The sequence below is a fragment of the Pelobates fuscus genome, chromosome 3 (genome assembly GCF_036172605.1).
Source record: "Pelobates fuscus isolate aPelFus1 chromosome 3, aPelFus1.pri, whole genome shotgun sequence".
In the NCBI taxonomy this organism is placed as follows: domain Eukaryota; kingdom Metazoa; phylum Chordata; class Amphibia; order Anura; family Pelobatidae; genus Pelobates; species Pelobates fuscus.
In genome coordinates, this window is record NC_086319.1 from 420600857 (window position 1) to 420623141 (window position 22285).

The 22285-nt window shown below is 40.5% G+C and overlaps 1 protein-coding gene across 1 annotated transcript in view; it reads right to left on the reverse strand.

Moving 5' to 3' along the window:
• The window catches only part of EPO (erythropoietin), a 131408-nt gene extending 111995 nt beyond the window's left edge, over window positions 1–19413 (reverse strand). The window contains exon 1 of the mRNA XM_063446081.1: window positions 19117–19413. Within this exon, the coding sequence (XP_063302151.1) occupies window positions 19117–19129 (13 nt within the window). The 5' untranslated portion in view covers window positions 19130–19413. The remainder of the gene's footprint in view (window positions 1–19116) is intronic.
• Window positions 19414–22285: the final 2872 nt, after the last annotated feature.

Consider the following 22285-nt stretch of genomic DNA (forward strand, 5'->3'; position numbering starts at 1 on the left):
ACACACACACTGCATTCATACACACACTGCATTCATATACACACACACTGCATTCATACACACACACTGCATTCATATACACACACACTGCATTCACATACACACACTGCACTCATACACACACTGCACTCATACACACACACTGCACTCATACACACACACTGCACTCATACACACACACACTGCATTCATACACACACACACTGCATTCATACACACACACTGCATACATATACACACACTGCACTCATACACACACTGCACTCATACACACACTGCACTCATACACACACACTGCATTCATATACACACACTGCATTCATATACACACACTGCATTCATACACACACACTGCACTCATACACACACACTGCACTCATACACACACTGCACTCATACACACACTGCACTCATACACACACTGCACTCATACACACACACTGCATTCATACACACACTGCATTCATACACACGCTGCATTCATATACACACACGGCACTCATACACACACACTGCACTCATACACACACACTGCATTCATATACACACACTGCATCCATACACACACACTGCATTCATACACACACACTGCACTCATACACACACACTGCACTCATACACACACACTGCACTCATACACACACTGCACTCATACACACACTGCACTCATACACACACTGCATTCATATACACACACTGCATTCATACACACACTGCATTCATATACACACACGGCACTCATACACACACACTGCATTCATATGCACACACTGCACTCATACACACACACTGCACTCATACACACACACTGCACTCATATACACACACTGCATTCATACACACACTGCATTCATACACACACACTGCACACATACACACGCTGCACACATACACACCCTGCACTCATACACACGCTGCACTCATACACACGCTGCACTCATACACACGCTGCACTCATACACACGCTGCACTCACACACGCTGCACTCACACACGCTGCACTCACACACGCTGCACTCATACACACGCTGCACTCATACGCACACGCTGCACTCATACGCACACACTGCACTCATACGCACACACTGCACTCATACGCACACACTGCATTCATTATACACACACTGTAAATACATATTCAATTAATATATTTTTTTTAGGATCTAATTTTATTTAGAAATTTACCAGTAGCTGCTGCATTTCCCACCCTAGTCTTATACTCGAGTCAATAAGTTTTCCCAGTTTTTTGGGGTAAAATTAGGGGCCTCGTCTTATATTCGGGTCGGCTTATACTCGAGTATATACGGTATTATTTTTAGGATTCAGCCAATCAATATTAAAATCTCCAAAGACCAACAGTTCACTTTTGGGTTTTGAGCAATGGTTTCACTAAGGAGATGGGCTATGTCAGATAGGGAATGCACTGGGAAGCTAGGTGGGCGGTAGACTCCTGCAACAATGATTGATTTACTGCCCGGGATCTCAATATTGCCAGAAAGGAAATCAAAGGTGGCAGAAGGGCTAAAGTTTTGTAAGGGGGTAAACTTTATGGAATTGTCAACATAAATAACAACGCCTCCTCCTCTCTTTGCTCTGTCATTTCTAAAACATAAATACCCCTGTATTGCAAAGGGTGGAGTCTGGTATTTTATTTGTTATTATAGATAATAGCAGTACAGATAATACCAGTATAGATAATACCAGTATGGATATTACCAGTATAAATAATAATAGTATAGATAATACCAGTATCGATATTACCAGTATAAATAATAATAGTATAGATAATACCAGTATCGATATTACTAGTATAGATAATAGCAGTATCGATATTACCAGTATAAATAATAACAGTATAGATAATACCAGTGTAACGGATCCACTGGCACCCCGACTGGGTACCTCCGTTAATGGATGCTCCTAGCGCTTCCTGAGGACTCCAAGCACTCTGGCAGACACTACAATCACCGAATCTGAGAAGCATATGAATCCTCTCAAGCCTCTGAATGTTGTAGACAGTTGAATAGGAACCCTACGAATAGGCTTGCACTCCTAGCAGTCAAACTGGAACAGCATACAATAAATCCTCCCCCAATAATGAGACGACACTTCACTTTGAGGGTTAAACAGGAACTCTGGACTGGCTCATCCAGCCTGGCTTTTATTACAATAATACACATACAGTCCACACCCAGGGGGAGGCATAAAATACCCAATCACATACATGGTTCAGCCCACACATCCCCTCCCCTCAGATAACATTAAACCCAATTATCCGGTACACCTTTTCAGCCAAGTTCTGGATGTACCCCAAAAACCGGGGGTACACCTTTAAATCCAGCATCGCTGGATAGCCCTTATTCAGAGGGACAACATATTCAAAATTCAAGTCATTCGGATGAATGGTTCGGGAGATATGGGGTTCCAAAGATTTGACCGACCGCATGGGTAAAGTATCCGAAAACAGTTCCATGCATTTTGGCCCTGCGGTCGGTCACAGAAAAGGGAATGAAACAGACGAATTGCCTGGGTTATAGAGACTAAGGTTAATTCGCATGAATCCCCTAGTTCGTGAGTTTCTTTCTACCGAACGGCGGGCCGTTCGGTAGTTTCCCCACGAAATCCTGGAAGTCTGGAGGTCTCAGCGGTGTTTGCCTAGTCGAGTGTCCGTTTTCAGTTCCAGACACTCGACGGCAAAACACCGCTGTTCGGTAGTTTAAGATGGCTGCCGCCACGTGTTCGGCTCCCGAATGGCGGCCACCCAGAGGACAAAGACCACACTGCACGGATTGCCAATTACCCGTTTGCAACATTGTTGCAAACGGTAATTGGAGGCACACTTAGTCCTGGGTGGTCTGGTTGTTCGGTAGTTTCCCTCAATATAATGAATGGAGGGATTCTACCGAACAATCAGATGAATGCTGCATCCAGATCCCAGGGTAAACTTAACACATAAATACATATGTAATATTACAGGCAGTACACTAGAATATGCTTCACAGCCTTAAAGGGACAGTAGTCCCAAAAGTCCCAATGTGTCCATAGATGCTGTTAAAAGGGCCAGTAGCAGCAATATACAGTACAATATGCCCCAAATAACCCATGGGCCATAGTCAGCAGGTAGGAGGCTAGCAAACAGGCTTCTCCAGGGCCCAGTGGCGAGGTTGGTTCCGCCACAACCAGTATAGATAATACCAATATAGATAATACCAGTATCGATATTACCAGTATAAATAATAATAGTATAGATAATACCAGTATCGATATTACCAGTATAGATAATAGCAGTATCGATATTACCAGTATAAATAATAACAGTATAGATAATACCAGTATAGATAATACCAATATACAGGGAGTGCAGAATTATTAGGCAAATGAGTATTTTGACCACATCATCCTCTTTATGCATGTTGTCTTACTCCAAGCTGTATAGGCTCGAAAGTCTACTACCAATTAAGCATATTAGGTGATGTGCATCTCTGTAATTAGAAGGGGTGTGGTCTAATGACATCAACACCCTATATCAGGTGTGCATAATTATTAGGCAACTTCCTTTCCTTTGGCAAAATGGGTCAAGAGAAGGACTTGACAGGCTCAGAAAAGTCAAAATTAGTGAGATATCTTGCAGAGGGATGCAGCACTCTTAAAATTGCAAAGCTTCTGAAGCGTGATCATCGAACAATCAAGCGTTTCATTCAAAATAGTCAACAGGGTCGCAAGAAGCGTGTGGAGAAACCAAGGCGCAAAATAACTGCCCATGAACTGAGAAAAGTCAAGCGTGCAGCTGCCAAGATGCCACTTGCCACCAGTTTGGCCATATTTCAGAGCTGCAACATCACTGGAGTGCCCAAAAGCACAAGGTGTGCAATACTCAGAGACATGGCCAAGGTAAGAAAGGCTGAAAGACGACCACCACTGAACAAGACACACAAGCTGAAACGTCAAGACTGGGCCAAGAAATATCTCAAGACTGATTTTTCTAAGGTTTTATGGACTGATGAAATGAGAGTGAGTCTTGATGGGCCAGATGGATGGGCCCGTGGCTGGATTGGTAAAGGGCAGAGAGCTCCAGTCCGACTCAGACGCCAGCAAGGTGGAGGTGGAGTACTGGTTTGGGCTGGTATCATCAAAGATGAGCTTGTGGGGCCTTTTCGGGTTGAGGATGGAGTCAAGCTCAACTCCCAGTCCTACTGCCAGTTTCTGGAAGACACCTTCTTCAAGCAGTGGTACAGGAAGAAGTCTGCATCCTTCAAGAAAAACATGATTTTCATGCAGGACAATGCTCCATCACACGCGTCCAAGTACTCCACAGCGTGGCTGGCAAGAAAGGGTATAAAAGAAGAAAATCTAATGACATGGCCTCCTTGTTCACCTGATCTGAACCCCATCGAGAACCTGTGGTCCATCATCAAATGTGAGATTTACAAGGAGGGAAAACAGTACACCTCTCTGAACAGTGTCTGGGAGGCTGTGGTTGCTTCTGCACGCAATGTTGATGGTGAACAGATCAAAACACTGACAGAATCCATGGATGGCAGGCTTTTGAGTGTCCTTGCAAAGAAAGGTGGCTATATTGGTCACTGATTTGTTTTTGTTATGTTTTTGAATGTCAGAAATGTATATTTGTGAATGTTGAGATGTTATATTGGTTTCACTGGTAAAAATAAATAATTGAAATGGGTATATATTTGTTTTTTGTTAAGTTGCCTAATAATTATGCACAGTAATAGTCACCTGCACACACAGATATCCCCCTAAAATAGCTATAACTAAAAACAAACTAAAAACTACTTCCAAAAATATTCAGCTTTGATATTAATGAGTTTTTTGGGTTCATTGAGAACATGGTTGTTGTTCAATAATAAAATTAATCCTCAAAAATACAACTTGCCTAATAATTCTGCACTCCCTGTAGATAATACCAGTATCGCTATTACCAGTATAAATAATAATCGTATAGCTAATACCAGTATCGATATTACCAGTATAAATAATAATAGTATAGATAATACCAGTATCGATATTACCAGTATAGATAATAGCAGTATCGATATTACCAGTATAAATAATAACAGTATAGATAATACCAGTATAGATAATACCAGTATCGATATTACCAGTATAAATAATAATAGTATAGATAATACCAGTATCGATATTACCAGTATAAATAATAATAGTATAGATAATAGCAGTATCGATATTACCAGTATAAATAATAACAGTATAGATAATACCAGTATAGATAATACCAATATAGATAATAGCAGTATCGATATTACCAGTATAAATAATAATAGTATAGATAATACCAGTATCGATATTACCAGTATAGATAATACCAGTATCGATATTACCAGTATAAATAATAATAGTATAGATAATACCAGTATCGATATTACCAGTATAAATAATAATAGTATAGATAATACCAGTATCGATATTACCAGTATAGATAATAGCAGTATCGATATTACCAGTATAAATAATAACAGTATAGATAATACCAGTATAGATAATACCAATATAGATAATACCAGTATCGATATTACCAGTATAAATAATAATAGTATAGATAATACCAGTATCGATATTACCAGTATAGATAATACCAGTATCGATATTACCAGTATAAATAATAATAGTATACATAATACCAGTATCGATATTACCAGTATAGATAATAGCAGTATCGATATTACCAGTATAAATAATACCAGTATAGATAATACCAATATAGATAATACCAGTATCGATATTACCAGTATAAATAATAATAGTATAGATAATAGCAGTATAGATAATAATCGTATAGATCAGGGGTAGGCAACCTTTTAGTAGTACTGTGTAGGGATCGACCGATATCTGTGAACTTTCAGGCCGATAGCCGACAACTTACCGATACCGATATTCTGTACATTTACCATTAAGAAAAAAACTAAAAACTATTTCTACACAAATCTACTGTTAACTGATCATGTTTATTATTTATGTTTTTGTTTGCAAATATTTTTTTTCTATTAAGGTAAATGTACAAAATATACATGTCAGACAGAATTTGTTATGTTTTCAAGAATATATGTGTTTGTAGTGGATGCAGTGAGAGTATCTGGTAACCAGTGGCAAAGATCTGACGGCCGCGGGACTCGCAAGAGTTTCAGGGGAGCTGCTGGGATGGTAAGTAAGAGTGTGCTGGGCCCCCCAGGATGATGACGGCCCTGGTCTGCATTATCGGCATAATGATATTGGCCAGACCAATAATTGGTCCATCCCTAGTACTGTGCCAAAACAAGATATTGAAGTCTGCGAGTGTGTGCCGGTCTTATTTTTTTTAAATTGAGGTGTGTTACCTATGTATGGGGGCTGCTTGTGGAATTGTGTGTGGATGATATGTCACATAGTGTGTTTGGTGGTTTGTGTATGGGGCTGTTTGAGGTATTGCATGTGAGAGGCTGCTTTTTGGGTTGTGTGTATTATTGTCAGTGGTTTTGTGGGGTCTGCGTGTGTGTGTTTGTGTGTGGGATGTTTGCATTATTTATATGAGGTGCAGGCTTATTCTGCAGCTTTGTGTATATCTAGCAGTGTGGGTGGCTTCCTTGGGGTCCAGTGGGGGCCAGGTTGGCCAGGTACAGTACAAGGGCAGGAACTGCGATAGCCGCTGTTGGCTGCTCTACTCCAGTGCGGATTCCCATTCACAAGTACTGGGTATCTAAGTGCTGCAATGCGTAAATTGAGGATTGTCTTTCACCACCCTTTAGCACTAGCAGATATCTGAACTTTCACTGGGACTCCTGATAGGCCAGAGCCTGTTTGGCTCTAGCAGCCTTGAGTGCCGTGCAAAGATACCTGGCGTGCCATGCTTGGCACATGTGCCGTAGGTTGCTGACCCCTGTATAAATAATACCAGTATAGATAATACCAATAGAGATAATACCAATAGAGATAATACCAACATAGATTATACCAGTATAGATAATACCAATATAGATTATACCAGTATAGATTATACCAGTATAGATAATACCAGTATAGATAATACCAATATAAATAATAACAGTATAGATTATACCAGTGTAGATTATACCAATAGAGATACTACCAGTATAGATAACACCAATATGAATAATAACAGTATAGATTATACCAGTATAGATAATACCAATAGAGATAATACCAACATAGATTATACCAGTATAGATAATACCAATATAGATTATACCAGTATAGATAATACCAATATAGATTATACCAGTATAGATTATACCAGTATAGATTATACCAGTATAGATAATACCAGTATAGATAATACCAATATTGACAATACCAGTATAGATTATACCAGTATTGACAATACCAGTATAGATAATACCAGTTTAGACACTTATCAGGGATATTTACTGAAGTGTAAATATCCCAGATTGTAGATATTTAGTAGGCTTGACGTTACAAGCACCATAACTACTGCAGTGCTTTGTAGTGATTATGGAGAAATAATCCATGTGTGTCTTGTCCCCAAGGTTCAAGTTAAACATTTTTAATAAAAGGGCTCAGCCCCTCTGTACTTCTCAGCTAAAGCAGAAGTCAGCTTGACAGAAAGTGAGGGGGGCAGGTTAGTTCAATCATAGCGCCTTTAAATTTGTCAGGAATATTTGGAAGCATTAGCTAAGCCACAGCAAAGGCTTCTCTGAGCTATAAAACAAACCAGGGACCCAACACACTGTGCCTTTGATGTCTCTCCTTGATTGTTAGCTCTCCTTGAAGAAGACGTTTTCTGCTTTAACTTTAAATATTGTTTTGCTCACTTGTGTTTTTGGTAACTGGGGATGAGTGCTAGCAAGATTGCGAGTTTTACTCAGTGCACATCCTGCTGCATGTATGCATGCCTGGATAAATCTGTCCAGGGTCCATACCTCTGTGGTGGGTGTGAGCGAGTGGCATTTCTGGAAGCTCAGACTAGAGATCTGGAGAGGCAAATTGCAACACTGAGGGAGTTTGACAATCTGCTGCTCACTGAGCAGAGTTTAGTGGGTGCAGGTAGTGGAGTGGGAGGAGATGAGACAGTCGGTGAGCAGGCAGATAGCTGGGTACGAATTGGGCAGGTAAACAAGGGGGTGTGGGTGGGGGGGGGGAGGGGGAAAGGCTTAACTAGTCCTGATCTTGTGCAGCCTAACAGATTTGCCCGTTTTGAGTGGAGATGTTGGGAGCACCAGCTGAGGAGTTGCTGTACTGCAGGAAGCTGTTCCTTCTAACAGCCGTGGGAACAGCCCCTCTAGTACGGGTGAGGTTGAGAGTGCAAGGAAGGCTAGACAGGTTGTGGTGGTAGGGGACTCTATTATTAAGAGAGTAGATAAGGTAATCTGCCGCTCTGATCGTCTCAACCGGACAGTTTGCTGTCTCCCGGGTGCTCGGGTCCGGCATGTTCCGACAGAGTGGAGGGATTATTGGGAGGGGCTGGGGATGACCCAGCTGTCATGGTCCATATTGGTACCAATGACAAAGTCAGAGGAAAATGGAAGGTCCTAAAGAGTGAGTTCAGGGATCTAGGAAGTAAGCTAAAAAAAAGGACCTCCAAGGTAATATATTCAGAAACATTACCTGTGCCGCTCGCTACAGCAGAAAGGCAGCGGGAGATTAGAGCGGTCAATGCGTGGCTGAAGTCTTGGTGCAGGAAGGAGGGTTTTTAGAGCACTGGGCCGATTTTGCGCTTGGGGGGGGGGGGGGGGGGGTCAAAGCAATCTAGAAAATGGAGATAGGATGGAAAGGAGGTGGACTTTAGCTCAGAATAAGGGTGGCGGAGATGGGGGGAGGGGAAAGCTCAGAACAATGTAATATTGATTAAAATTCACAAAAAGTACAAATGACTCATGGTAATATTAAATGTATGCTTACTAATGCAAGGAGCCTATATAACAAAATGGGGGAACTAGAGGCAATCGCATACACTAAACAATATGATATAATAGGCATAACAGAAACATGGTGGGATGAGACACATGACTGGGCAGCTAACTTAAATGGGTACACGATATTTAGGAAGGATAGGAAAAACAAGAAGGGTGGTGGGGTATGTTTGTATGTCAACCATGAGATAAAGCGTATCATTTAAAAAAGCCAATTTCAATAAGATTAGGGCAGCTCTACAACATATCGACTGGCATAAACTCCTTAGTGAAAAGAACACTGAGGAAAAATGGAATCTCTTCCAACAAATATTAGAAAGGTACATTTCACAGGATGTACCATTGGATAATAAATATAAAAGAAACAAATTAAAACCAATGTGGCTTAGTGGAGAAGTAAAACAAGAGATTAAAAATAAGAAAAGGGCATTTAGAGCATTTGAATCGGACAAATCAGAGGCATCTTATTTAAGATATAAGGAAGCCAATGATGCTTGAAAAAACGCAATTAAAGTGTCTAAACTAATCGGCATTGTTTTATGAAGCACAGGTCATGTCAGACTAACTTGATTGCGTTCTACAAAGAAGTAAGTAGAAGTATAGATCAGGGTGTTGCAGTGGATGTGATCTACTTGGATTTTGCCAAGGCATTTGATACGGTTCCTCACAATAGGTTAGTGTTCAAACTGAAGGAAATTGGTCTAGATGATTATTCTTGTTCTTGGGTAGAACATTGGCGTAAAAACAGAGTACAAAGAGTTGTCATTAATGGTACATTTTCAGGCTGGACAAAAGTGGTAAGTGGTGTCCCTCAGGGTTCTGTTTTGGGACCGCTTCTATTTACCATATTTATAAATGATCTTGAAATGGGCATTGAAAGCCATGTATCAGTGTTTGCAGATGATACAAAACTTTGTAAAGTAATAAAATGTGAGCAGGATATTGCCTTGCTGCAGAGGGATTTGGATAGATTGGGGGACTGGGCACTAAAACGGCAGATGAATATTAAAAATGCACAAGCAACTTACAACCTGAATGGTTGTGAATTAGGGATAACCACACACGAGAAGGATTTGGGATTTGTTATAGACAACAAATTAGGCAACAATATGCAATGTCAATCTGCCTTGCTAATGCCAGTAAGGTTTTGTCATGTATAAATAGGGGCATAAATTCTCAGTATAAAAATATATTTTTGCCTCTTTTTAAATCGCTGGTAAGACCACACCTCGAATATGCCGTGCAATTTTGGGCACCTGTTCTAAAGAAAGATACCATGGCACTAGAAAAAGTGCAGAGACGAGCTACAAAATTGATAAAAAAGGAATGGAGCATTTTAGTTACGAAGAAAGGTTAAAAAAATTAACCTGAGAGGGGATATGATAACATTATACAAATATACATAACCTTTATCTGGAAATCTATTCATAAACAGGACTATACATAGGACACAAGGTCACACATTTAGGCTAGAAGAAAGGAGATTTCATCTAAGGCAAAGAAAAGGTTTTTTTTACAGTAAGAGCAATAAGGATATGGAATTCTTTGCCGGAAGAGGTGGTTTTGTCAGAGTCCATATAGATGTTTAAACTGCAATTGGATAAATACTTGTAAAAACATAACATACAGGGATATAATTTCTAATTAGTGGGGTAATAGCTGCTTGATCCAAGGAGACATCTGACTGCTATTTTGGGGTCAAGAAGGAATTTTTTCCTAGTTTGTTGCAAATTGGAGGCGCTTCAGACTGGGTCTTTTGCCTTCTTTTGGATCAACAGCAAAAACACATGTGAGGAAGGCTGAACTTGATGGACGCAAGTCTCTTTTCAGCTATGTAACTATGTAGCTGATATTAAACTGAATTGTGGAGATCCTGATCCTGATCTGTGTATCTGTGTGCATGCATTACAGCCCTGTATGTACAAGCAGTGTGTGTGGAACACACAGGGACGTGTGCTGGGAGTGCGGTGTCAGCGTGGAATAAGCTGAGATACAGTGAGGAGGTCATGGGGTCAGCAAGAGGAAATGCAGTGACAGTTACTCAGCACATTGCAAGTAGCAGAACTATGCACGTCACCTTGGACATACAATATCCCCGCGTTCTGCATGCCGTGAGGGGCACCGCTCAAAATATCTTAATAGGCGAAAGGCAAAAGGGACACAGAGACTGAGCAAAACAGAGTGGGAGAGACAGCAACATGTCTTTATACAAATACATTTATATATTTACATAGCGTAGAGTATTCCTATGTACCGACAGCGCTCTGTATAATGATACTGAGTATCTATACACTGATAATGAACACAGCGCTCTGTATAATGATACTGAGTATCTATACACTGATAACGAACACACCGCTCTGTATACTGATACTGAGTATCTATACACTAATAATGAACACAGCGCTCTGTATACTGATACTGAGTATCTATACACTGATAATGAACACAGCGCTCTGTATACTGATACTGAGTATCTATACACTGATAATGAACACACCGCTCTGTATAATGATACTGAGTATCTATACACTGATAATGAACACACCGCTCTGTATAATGATACTGAGTATCTATACACTGATAATGAACACAGTGCTCTGTATAATGATACTGAGTATCTATACACTGATAATGAACACACCGCTCTGTATAATGATACTGAGTATCTATACACTGATAATGAACACACCGCTCTGTATAATGATACTGAGTATCTATACACTGATAATGAACACACCGCTCTGTATAATGATACTGAGTATCTATACACTGATAATGAACACACCGCTCTGTATAATGATACTGAGTATCTATACACTGATAATGAACACAGCGCTCTGTATAATAATACTGAGTATCTATACACTGATAATGAACACAGCGCTCTGTATAATGATACCGAGTATCTATACACTGATAATGAACACACCGCTTTGTATAATGATACTGAGTATCTATACACTGATAATAAACACAGTGCTCTGTATAATAATACTGAGTATCTATACACTGATAATGAACACAGCGCTCTGTATAATAATACTGAGTATCTATACACTGATAATGAACACACCGCTCTGTATAATGATACTGAGTATCTATACACTGATAATGAACACAGTGCTCTGTATAATGATACTGAGTATCTATACACTGATAATGAACACACCGCTCTGTATAATGATACTGAGTATCTATACACTGATAATGAACACACCGCTCTGTATAATGATACTGAGTATCTATACACTGATAATGAACACACCGCTCTGTATAATGATACTGAGTATCTATACACTGATAATGAACACACCGCTCTGTATAATGATACTGAGTATCAATACACTGATAATGAACACAGCGCTCTGTATAATAATACTGAGTATCTATACACTGATAATGAACACAGCGCTCTGTATAATGATACCGAGTATCTATACACTGATAATGAACACACCGCTTTGTATAATGATACTGAGTATCTATACACTGATAATAAACACAGTGCTCTGTATAATAATACTGAGTATCTATACACTGATAATGAACACAGCGCTCTGTATAATAATACTGAGTATCTATACACTGATAATGAACACACCGCTCTGTATAATGATACTGAGTATCTATACGCTGATAATAAACACAGTGCTCTGTATAATAATACTGAGTATCTATACACTGATAATGAACACATCGCTCTGTATAATGATACTGAGTATCTATACACTGATAATGAACACAGCGCTCTGTATAATGATACTGAGTATCTATACACTGATAATGAACACACCGCTCTGTATAATGATACTGAGTATCTATACACTGATAATGAACACAGCACTCTGTATACTGATACTGAGTATCTATACACTGATAATGAACACACCGCTCTGTATAATGATACTAAGTATCTATACACTGATAATGAACACAGCGCTCTGTATAATGATACTGAGTATCTATACGCTGATAATGAACACAGCGCTCTGTATAATGATACTGAGTATCTATACACTGATAATGAACACACTGCTCTGTGTAATGATACTGAGTATCTATACACTGATAATGAACACAGCGCTCTGTATAATAATACTGAGTATCTATACACTGATAATGAACACAGCTCTCTGTATAATGATACTGAGTATCTATACACTGATAATGAACACAGCGCTCTGTATAATGATACTGAGTATCTATACACTGATAATGAACACACCACTCTGTATAATGATACTGAGTATCTATACACTGATAATGAACACACCGCTCTGTATAATGATACTGAGTATCTATACACTGATAATGAACACAGCACTCTGTATAATGATACTGAGTATCTATACACTGATAATGAACACACCGCTCTGTATAATGATAGTGAGTATCTATATGCTGATAATGAACACAGCACTCTGTATACTGATACTGAGTATCTATACACTGATAATGAACGCACCGCTCTGTATAATGATACTGAGTATCCATACACTGATAATGAACACACCGCTCTGTATAATGATACTAAGTATCTATACACTGATAATGAACACAGCGCTCTGTATAATGATACTGAGTATCTATACGCTGATAATGAACACAGCGCTCTGTATAATGATACTGAGTATCTATACACTGATAATGAACACACTGCTCTGTGTAATGATACTGAGTATCTATACACTGATAATGAACACAGCGCTCTGTATAATAATACTGAGTATCTATACACTGATAATGAACACAGCTCTCTGTATAATGATACTGAGTATCTATACACTGATAATGAACACAGCGCTCTGTATAATGATACTGAGTATCTATACACTGATAATGAACACACCGCTCTGTATAATGATACTGAGTATCTATACACTGATAATGAACACACCGCTCTGTATAATGATACTGAGTATCTATACACTGATAATGAACACAGCACTCTGTATAATGATACTGAGTATCTATACACTGATAATGAACACACCGCTCTGTATAATGATACTGAGTATCTATACATTGATAATGAACACACCGCTCTGTATAATGATCTGAGTATCTATACACTGATAATGAACACACAGCTCTGTATAATGATTCTGAGTATCTATACACTGATAATGAACACAGCGCTCTGTATAATGATTCTGAGTATCTATACGCTGATAATGAACACAGCGCTCTGTATAATGATACTGAGTATCTATACGCTGATAATGAACACAGCGCTCTGTATAATGATAGTGAGTATCTATACACTGATAATGAACACACCGCTCTGTATAATGATACTGAGTATCTATACACTGATAATGAACACACCGCTCTGTATAATGATCCTGAGTATCTATACGCTGATAATGAACACAGCGCTCTGTATAATGATAGTGAGTATCTATATGCTGATAATGAACACAGCGCTCTGTATAATGATACTGAGTATCTATACACTGATAATGAACACACCGCTCTGTATAATGAATGATACTGAGTATCTATACGCTGATAATGAACACACCGCTCTGTATAACGATACTGAGTATCTATACACTGATAATGAACACAGCGCTCTGTATAATGAATGATACTGAGTATCTATACGCTGATAATGAACACACCGCTCTGTATAACGATACTGAGTATCTATACACTGATAATGAACACACCGCTCTGTATAATGAATGATACTGAATATCTATACGCTGATAATGAACACAGCGCTCTGTATAATGATAGTGAGTATCTATATGCTGATAATGAACACAGCGCTCTGTATAATGATACTGAGTATCTATACACTGATAATGAACACACCGCTCTGTATAATGAATGATACTGAGTATCTATACGCTGATAATGAACACACCGCTCTGTATAACGATACTGAGTATCTATACACTGATAATGAACACAGCGCTCTGTATAATGAATGATACTGAGTATCTATACGCTGATAATGAACACACCGCTCTGTATAACGATACTGAGTATCTATACACTGATAATGAACACAGCGCTCTGTATAATAATACTGAGTATCTATACACTGATAATGAACACAGCGCTCTGTATAATGATACCGAGTATCTATACACTGATAATGAACACACCGCTTTGTATAATGATACTGAGTATCTATACACTGATAATAAACACAGTGCTCTGTATAATAATACTGAGTATCTATACACTGATAATGAACACAGCGCTCTGTATAATAATACTGAGTATCTATACACTGATAATGAACACACCGCTCTGTATAATGATACTGAGTATCTATACGCTGATAATAAACACAGTGCTCTGTATAATAATACTGAGTATCTATACACTGATAATGAACACATCGCTCTGTATAATGATACTGAGTATCTATACACTGATAATGAACACAGCGCTCTGTATAATGATACTGAGTATCTATACACTGATAATGAACACACCGCTCTGTATAATGATACTGAGTATCTATACACTGATAATGAACACAGCACTCTGTATAATGATACTGAGTATCTATACACTGATAATGAACACACCGCTCTGTATAATGATACTGAGTATCCATACGCTGATAATGAACACAGCGCTCTGTATAATGATACTGAGTATCTATACACTGATAATGAACACACCGCTCTGTATAATAATACTGCGTATCAATACACTGATAATGAACACAGCGCTCTCAGGGCCGGCCTTAGGGGTGTGCGAGCTGTGCGGTTGCACAGGGCGCCATGGTGCAGGGGGCGCCCTGCGGCCGCATAGCTCACACGGCATGTCTGTTAGCCGCCATGCTAACAAGACATTTGCCTTGGGCGGCATTTTCCAGGGGGCGGCAAAAAAAGCCGCCCCCAAATGCCCAAGGCAAATGTCTTGTTAGCCTTGCGGCTAACAGACATGCCTGGCTGCTGGGCGGTCGGGCGGCGCTGGCGGGCGGCTGGCGAGGGAGCACTTCCTCTGAGCTGTATGCTCAGCTCCCTCGCGTGCCGCAGAGTGAGGCTGGGAGCCGGAATATGACGTCATATTCCGGCTCCCAGCCTCACTCTGCAGCGCGCGAGGGAGCTGAGCATACAGCTCAGAGGAAGTGCTCCCTCGCCAGCCGCCCGCCAGCGCCGCCCAGCCCAGCAGCCACTGGACCACCAGGGAGGAAGAGACCCTCCCCCCCCAGCATTCCCAAAGGTAAGGAGGCTGGGGGGGGGGGGGGGTCTAAATAAATTTTAAAAAATGTGTTAATGTGGGTGAGTGTGTGTGTATGTTAGTGTGTGTCTGTGTCTGTTAGTGTGTATGTTAGTGTGTGTCTGTGTCTGTTAGTGTGTGTGTGTGTGTGTGTGTGTGTGTGTGTATGTTAGTGTGTGTCTGTTAGTGTGTGTGTGTGTGTATGTTAGTGTGTGTGTGTGTATGTTAGTGTGTGTCTGTTAGTGTGTGTGTGTGTATGTTAGTGTGTGTCTGTGTCTGTTAGTGTGTGTGTGTGTATGTTAGTGTGTGTCTGTGTCTGTTAGTGTGTGTCTGTGTCTGTTAGTGTGTGTCTGTTAGTATGTGTCTGTGAGTGTGTTTGTCTGTTAGTGAGTGTGTGTGTCTGACTGTGTGTGTGTGTGGCTGTCTGCCTGTGTGTGACTGTCTGCGCGTGTGTGTGACTGTCTGCGTGTGTGTGTGTGTGACAGGGTGTGTGGGAAGGGGTAAGGAGTGGGGGAGGGGGGGACGGGAAGGGGGGGCGCTGTGAAGATTTTTTGCTCAGGGCGCCCAAATGCCTAAGGCCGGCCCTGAGCGCTCTGTTTAATGATTGTGAGTATCTATTAGCTGATAATGAACACACCGCTCTGTATAATAATACTGAGTATCTATACGCTGATAATGAACACAGCGCTCTGTATAATGATTGTGAGTATCTATACGCTGATAATGAACACACCGCTCTGTATAATGAATGATGCTGAGTATCTATACGCTGATAATGAACACACCGCTCTGTATAACGATACTGAGTATCTATACACTGATAATGAACACACCGCTCTGTATAATGATCCTGAGTATCTATACACTGATAATGAACACAGCGCTCTGTATAATAATACTGAGTATCTATACACTGATAATGAACACACCGCTCTGTATAATGATACTGAATATCTATATGCTGATAATGAACACGCCGCTCTGTATAATGATACTGAGTATCTATACACTGATAATGAACACACCGCACTGTATAATGATAATGAGTATCTATACACTGATAATGAACATACCGCTCTGTATAATGATAATGAGTATCTATACACTGATAGTGAACACACCGCTCTGTATAATGATACTGAGTATCTATACACTGATAATGAACACACCGCTCTGTATAATGATACTGAGTATCTATACACTGATAATAATACACACCGCTCTATATAATAATACTGAGTATCTTTACGCTGATAATGAACACACCGCTCTGTATAATGATGCTGAGTATCTATACACTGATAATGAACACACCGCTCTGTATAAAGATCCTGAGTATCTATACGCTGATAATGAACACACCGCTTTGTATAATAATACTGAGTATCTATACACTGATAATGAACACACCGCTCTGTATAATGATACCGAGTATCTATACACTGATAATGAACGCACCGCTCTGTATAATGATACGGAGTATCTATACACTGATAATGAACACACCGCTCTGTATGATGATACTGAGTATTTATACGCCGATAATGAACACAGCACTCTGTATAATGATACCGAGTATCTATACACTGATAATGAACACACCGCTCTGTATAATGATACTGAGTATCTATACACTGATAATGAACACACCGCTCTGTATAATGATACGGAGTATCTATACGCTGATAATGAACACAGCGGTCTGTATAATGATACTGAGTATCTATACACTGATAATGAACACAGCGCTCTGTATAATGATACTGAGTATCTATACACTGATAATGAACACACCACTCTGTATAATAATACTGAGTATCTATACACTGATAATGAACACAGCGCTCTGTATAATAATACTGAGTATCTATACACTGATAATGAACACACTGCTCTGTATAATGATACTGAGTATCTATTCACTGATAATGAACACACCTCTCTGTATAATAATTCTGAGTATCTATACACTGATAATGAACACACCGCTCTGTATAATGATGCTGAGTATCTATACACTGATAATGAACACACTGCTCTGTATAATGATACTTAGTATCTATACACTGATACTGAACACACCGCTCTGTATAATAATTCTGAGTATCTATACACTGATAATGAACACAGCGCTCTGTATAATAATACTGAGTATCTATACACTGATAATGAACACACTGCTCTGTATAATGATACTTAGTATCTATACACTGATACTGAACACACCGCTCTGTATAATAATTCTGAGTATCTATACACTGATAATGAACACAGCGCTCTGTATAATAATACTGAGTATCTATACACTGATAATGAACACACTGCTCTGTATAATGATACTGAGTATCTATAGACTGATAATGAACTCACCGCTCTGTATAATAATACTGAGTATCTATACACTGATAATGAACACACCGCTCTGTATAATGATACTGAGTATCTATACACTGATAATGAACACACCGCTCTGTATAATGATACTGAGTATCTATAGACTGATAATGAACACAGCTCTCTGTATAATGATACTGAGTATCTATACACTGATTATGAACACACCGCTCTGTATAATGATGCTGAGTATCTATACACTGATAATGAACACACTGCTCTGTATAATAATACTGAGTATCTATACACTGATAATAAATGTGCTGCACTATATAATAATACTGAGTATCTATTCTCTTACAACTAACGTGCTGCACTATAGGACGTTGTACATTTATTTGAAGCCGGTCTGCAGACTCAGTGAGTGTCTTTTGTTGCAGACTCACAAACTGCATATTCACTGTTTCCTGGAAGCAATATGATTTTGGGGGGTAGGGGGTGTATTTAGTTGTAACACTCCAACAAATTGTGCAACTCTTTTTACAAGGAAAAGGTGGTATTTTAACACAAGATAGTCTTACAGGCAAAAACAATCTCATTACATTGTAAGGTCTGTGCAGAGAAGCTTACACTCTAACGCAGCTTTGGTAAGCACATTGAGTGAATGACACTTAGATAGATCTACGTACCAGTCACACCCATAGCAAATCTTCAAATATGTGGGATATGCATTTTCCATTGCATTATAAAGCAGATATTATGTCAATCCCAAAAAAAGGTAAAATATCCCATGATATAAATCCAGGTTTGTGAAGAAAATCCAAAATCAGGTTTATTCCCTTAATGTGTGTCTCTTGCTGGATTAGATCCAGGGTTGGGGTGCAGGAGCTGCATAAAGCTGGCTGTCCAGGCAGAGTTTGGAATGAGGAGATGGGACAGACAGATGAAGTTAATGTTTCACCCTGTAAGTGTACAGGGAGCAGCGATTGGAGGGGACAATCCATATATCCCTGGGACGGAGGAGGAAGAGGGGATTTCCTCAGGAAAGAGAAGGAGGCTGAAGGATAGGATACTGAAGGAAGGAGACGATGCAGATCGAATCACGTCAGCACCGAACTGTACTTCTAAAATAAACAAAAAACAAATGGCATGGACGTATAGATGGATTATCACATAGATAGAGAGAGATAGATAGATACATACATTTATACATGGATGGAGGGATGGATGGATACCTCATTCAGCGTATTGACCTATATGCTAATTACAGGGGAGGGAGGGTAACTTGTGACCTGGGGCCCAAAATACAATTTTACCAGCCAATCCGTTAACATCAGTGATAGACACAAGTACAAGATGTGTTGATAGACCATGCAAGATAATTGAATAGAAAGAATTATAGCGATATGCACGTGGGCGTTTAGATATGAAAAGTGGTAAGCAAGCAGTCAGCGGAACAAATGCCCACTTGGCCATCACTGATCAATAAGGGAGATCTCCCTAACCAGGTGAGCGTTCAGTAAAAAGAGGTCTGAAGGGTTTTCCAGCAAGGGAATGTTATTAATGCATTAAATACATTAACATTGTATATCATGCCAATGAAAACTAAATGCATAAACTTGATATATCATGCCAATGAGTCCTATGTGCCTGCAAAAAGCCTTCCAGTGTCCTCTATGCCCCTAAACTCCTTGCTAGTGCCATATTTTTGTCCCAGTGCCTCTGTGCCATCATTCTGCCTCCTGCCTCTCTGTGCCATTGCTCCGACCCCAACAGCTCTGTACCATCTCTCTGCTACCAGAAACTTGGTTTGGCACCCTGCACTTACCCCTGGACCCAGATGGCATCCCCTACACTTACCCCAGGACCCAGATGACATCCACCCCCAGATGGCATCCCCTGCACTTACTCCAGGACCCAGATGGCATCCACTCCCAGAGAACATCCCCTGCTCTTACTCCAGGATCCAGATGACATCCCCTGCACTTACCACAGGACCCAGATGACAACCCTGCACTTACCACAGGACCCAGATGGCACCACCTGTGTGCTGGACCATGTCATTATATTATAGACAAGATTATTTTCCAAAAAATCCCAAGTGAATAAAAGTGCCAGGTAACTGCTGCAGGAGAAGCAGGAAGGAGTACCTGCTTCCTCAACAACCAGTCTCCAGGAGCTGCACTGCCTCCATTCCTCCACAATGAACAGAGGTAACTATGTGTGATTGTCTGTGTAACAGAGCTTCTTGTACCCCGGTTGGGTACCTCCGTCGACGGATGCTCCTAGTGCTCACCAAGGACTCCAAGCACTCCACCAGCCACCATCAGCACCGCAGTCGCCACGTCCAGCGTTACAGTTTGGCTGGGAACTCGCTGTCACCAACACACCCTGGACCTACGACAATGCTCCAGGTTCCAGTGAGTGAACCTCTCCTCCAGAGAGTCAAGGAGGAACAGCTCTTAACCCCTTAAGGACACATGACATGTGTGACATGTCACGATTCCCTTTTATTCCAGAAGTTTGGTCCTTAAGGGGTTAAAGAGCTTAGTGATTATAATCCCTGAGGAGTATAGTGATGTAGCAATCCCAATGGTAGATGCAGCCTTTTCCCCCACACATGAGACGAGACTCTACGTTGAGGGTAAAGCAGGAACTTTAATGGGGCACACTGGACTTTTATACAAGTTTCCCAATAAGGTTGACGCCCAGGTGGACCTTGTTGGGCACAGGACACAAAGTATACAAGCCAATCAAAACAATGTAACAATGAACGACACTCCCACATACAGTAAACAATCCCTCCCCTCTGCCTGTGATATAATTAAGGCAGATAATGCATTAACTTAATTATCCACGGGCAGAAAAAACACACATTTTTACAAAGTCCAATAAGTACCCCAAAACACAACATATCCCCGGATAGCCCCAATCTGGGTGAACAACATATCCAAAAATCAACCAGATCGGTTTAGGAATTTCCTGGAAGTCAAAGTTTTGACCGACCGTGCACATAGTCCTATGCCCAAAACAGTTCCAGGGAATCAGGACCAACGATCTGTCTCTCTTTATGGAGTACAGAAGTACTTATAATACATGGATGGAGCCTTTTAAAGTGTATTGGGCAAGGTATATTGCAGGGCCCATAGTCACAGGGTAGGAGGCAAGCAAACAGGCCCTTCCAAAAACCAGTGGCACGGTCACTTTCTCCACAGTCTGCCTATGTGTGTTTGACTATCTGCCTGTGTGTGTTTCACTGTCTGCCTGTCTGTGTGACTGTCTGCCTGTGTGTGTGACTGACTGTCTGCGTGTGTTTGTGACTGACTGTCTGCCTGTGTGTGTCTATGGAACTGTCTGCATGTTTATGTGTGTCTGTGTGTGTGACTGTCTTCCTGTATGTGTGTGTGACGGTCTGCCTGTGTGTGCGTGACTGTCTACCTGTGTGTGTTTGTGTAGCTGTCTGACTCTGTGTGTGTGTGACTGGCTGCCTGTACGTATATGGCTGTCTGCCTCTGTGTGTGTGTGTGTGTGTTCAAATGTAAAACTCTGTTTTTATTCGATTGTGCATTTCATATCCTGTGCCGCACAAGGTCCATGTGGGAAACACTGTATAAAATAAGCAGCTGTACCATTAAATCAGCAGTTCTACTTCACCTTCAATCTAGAGTCCTGGCTCTTATTGGAGGAATCTCCTACAAGGAGGGAGTATGTTCTTGAATAATCACTAAGCTCTTGTAAGAGCTTGTTCTTGTTCCTGCCTTACTCTCTGGGGAAAGAGGTTCACCCACTGGAACCTGAAGCCTTGTCGTAGGTCCAGGGTGGGTAGGAGACGGAGAGACCCCAACCAAGCTGCAGCGG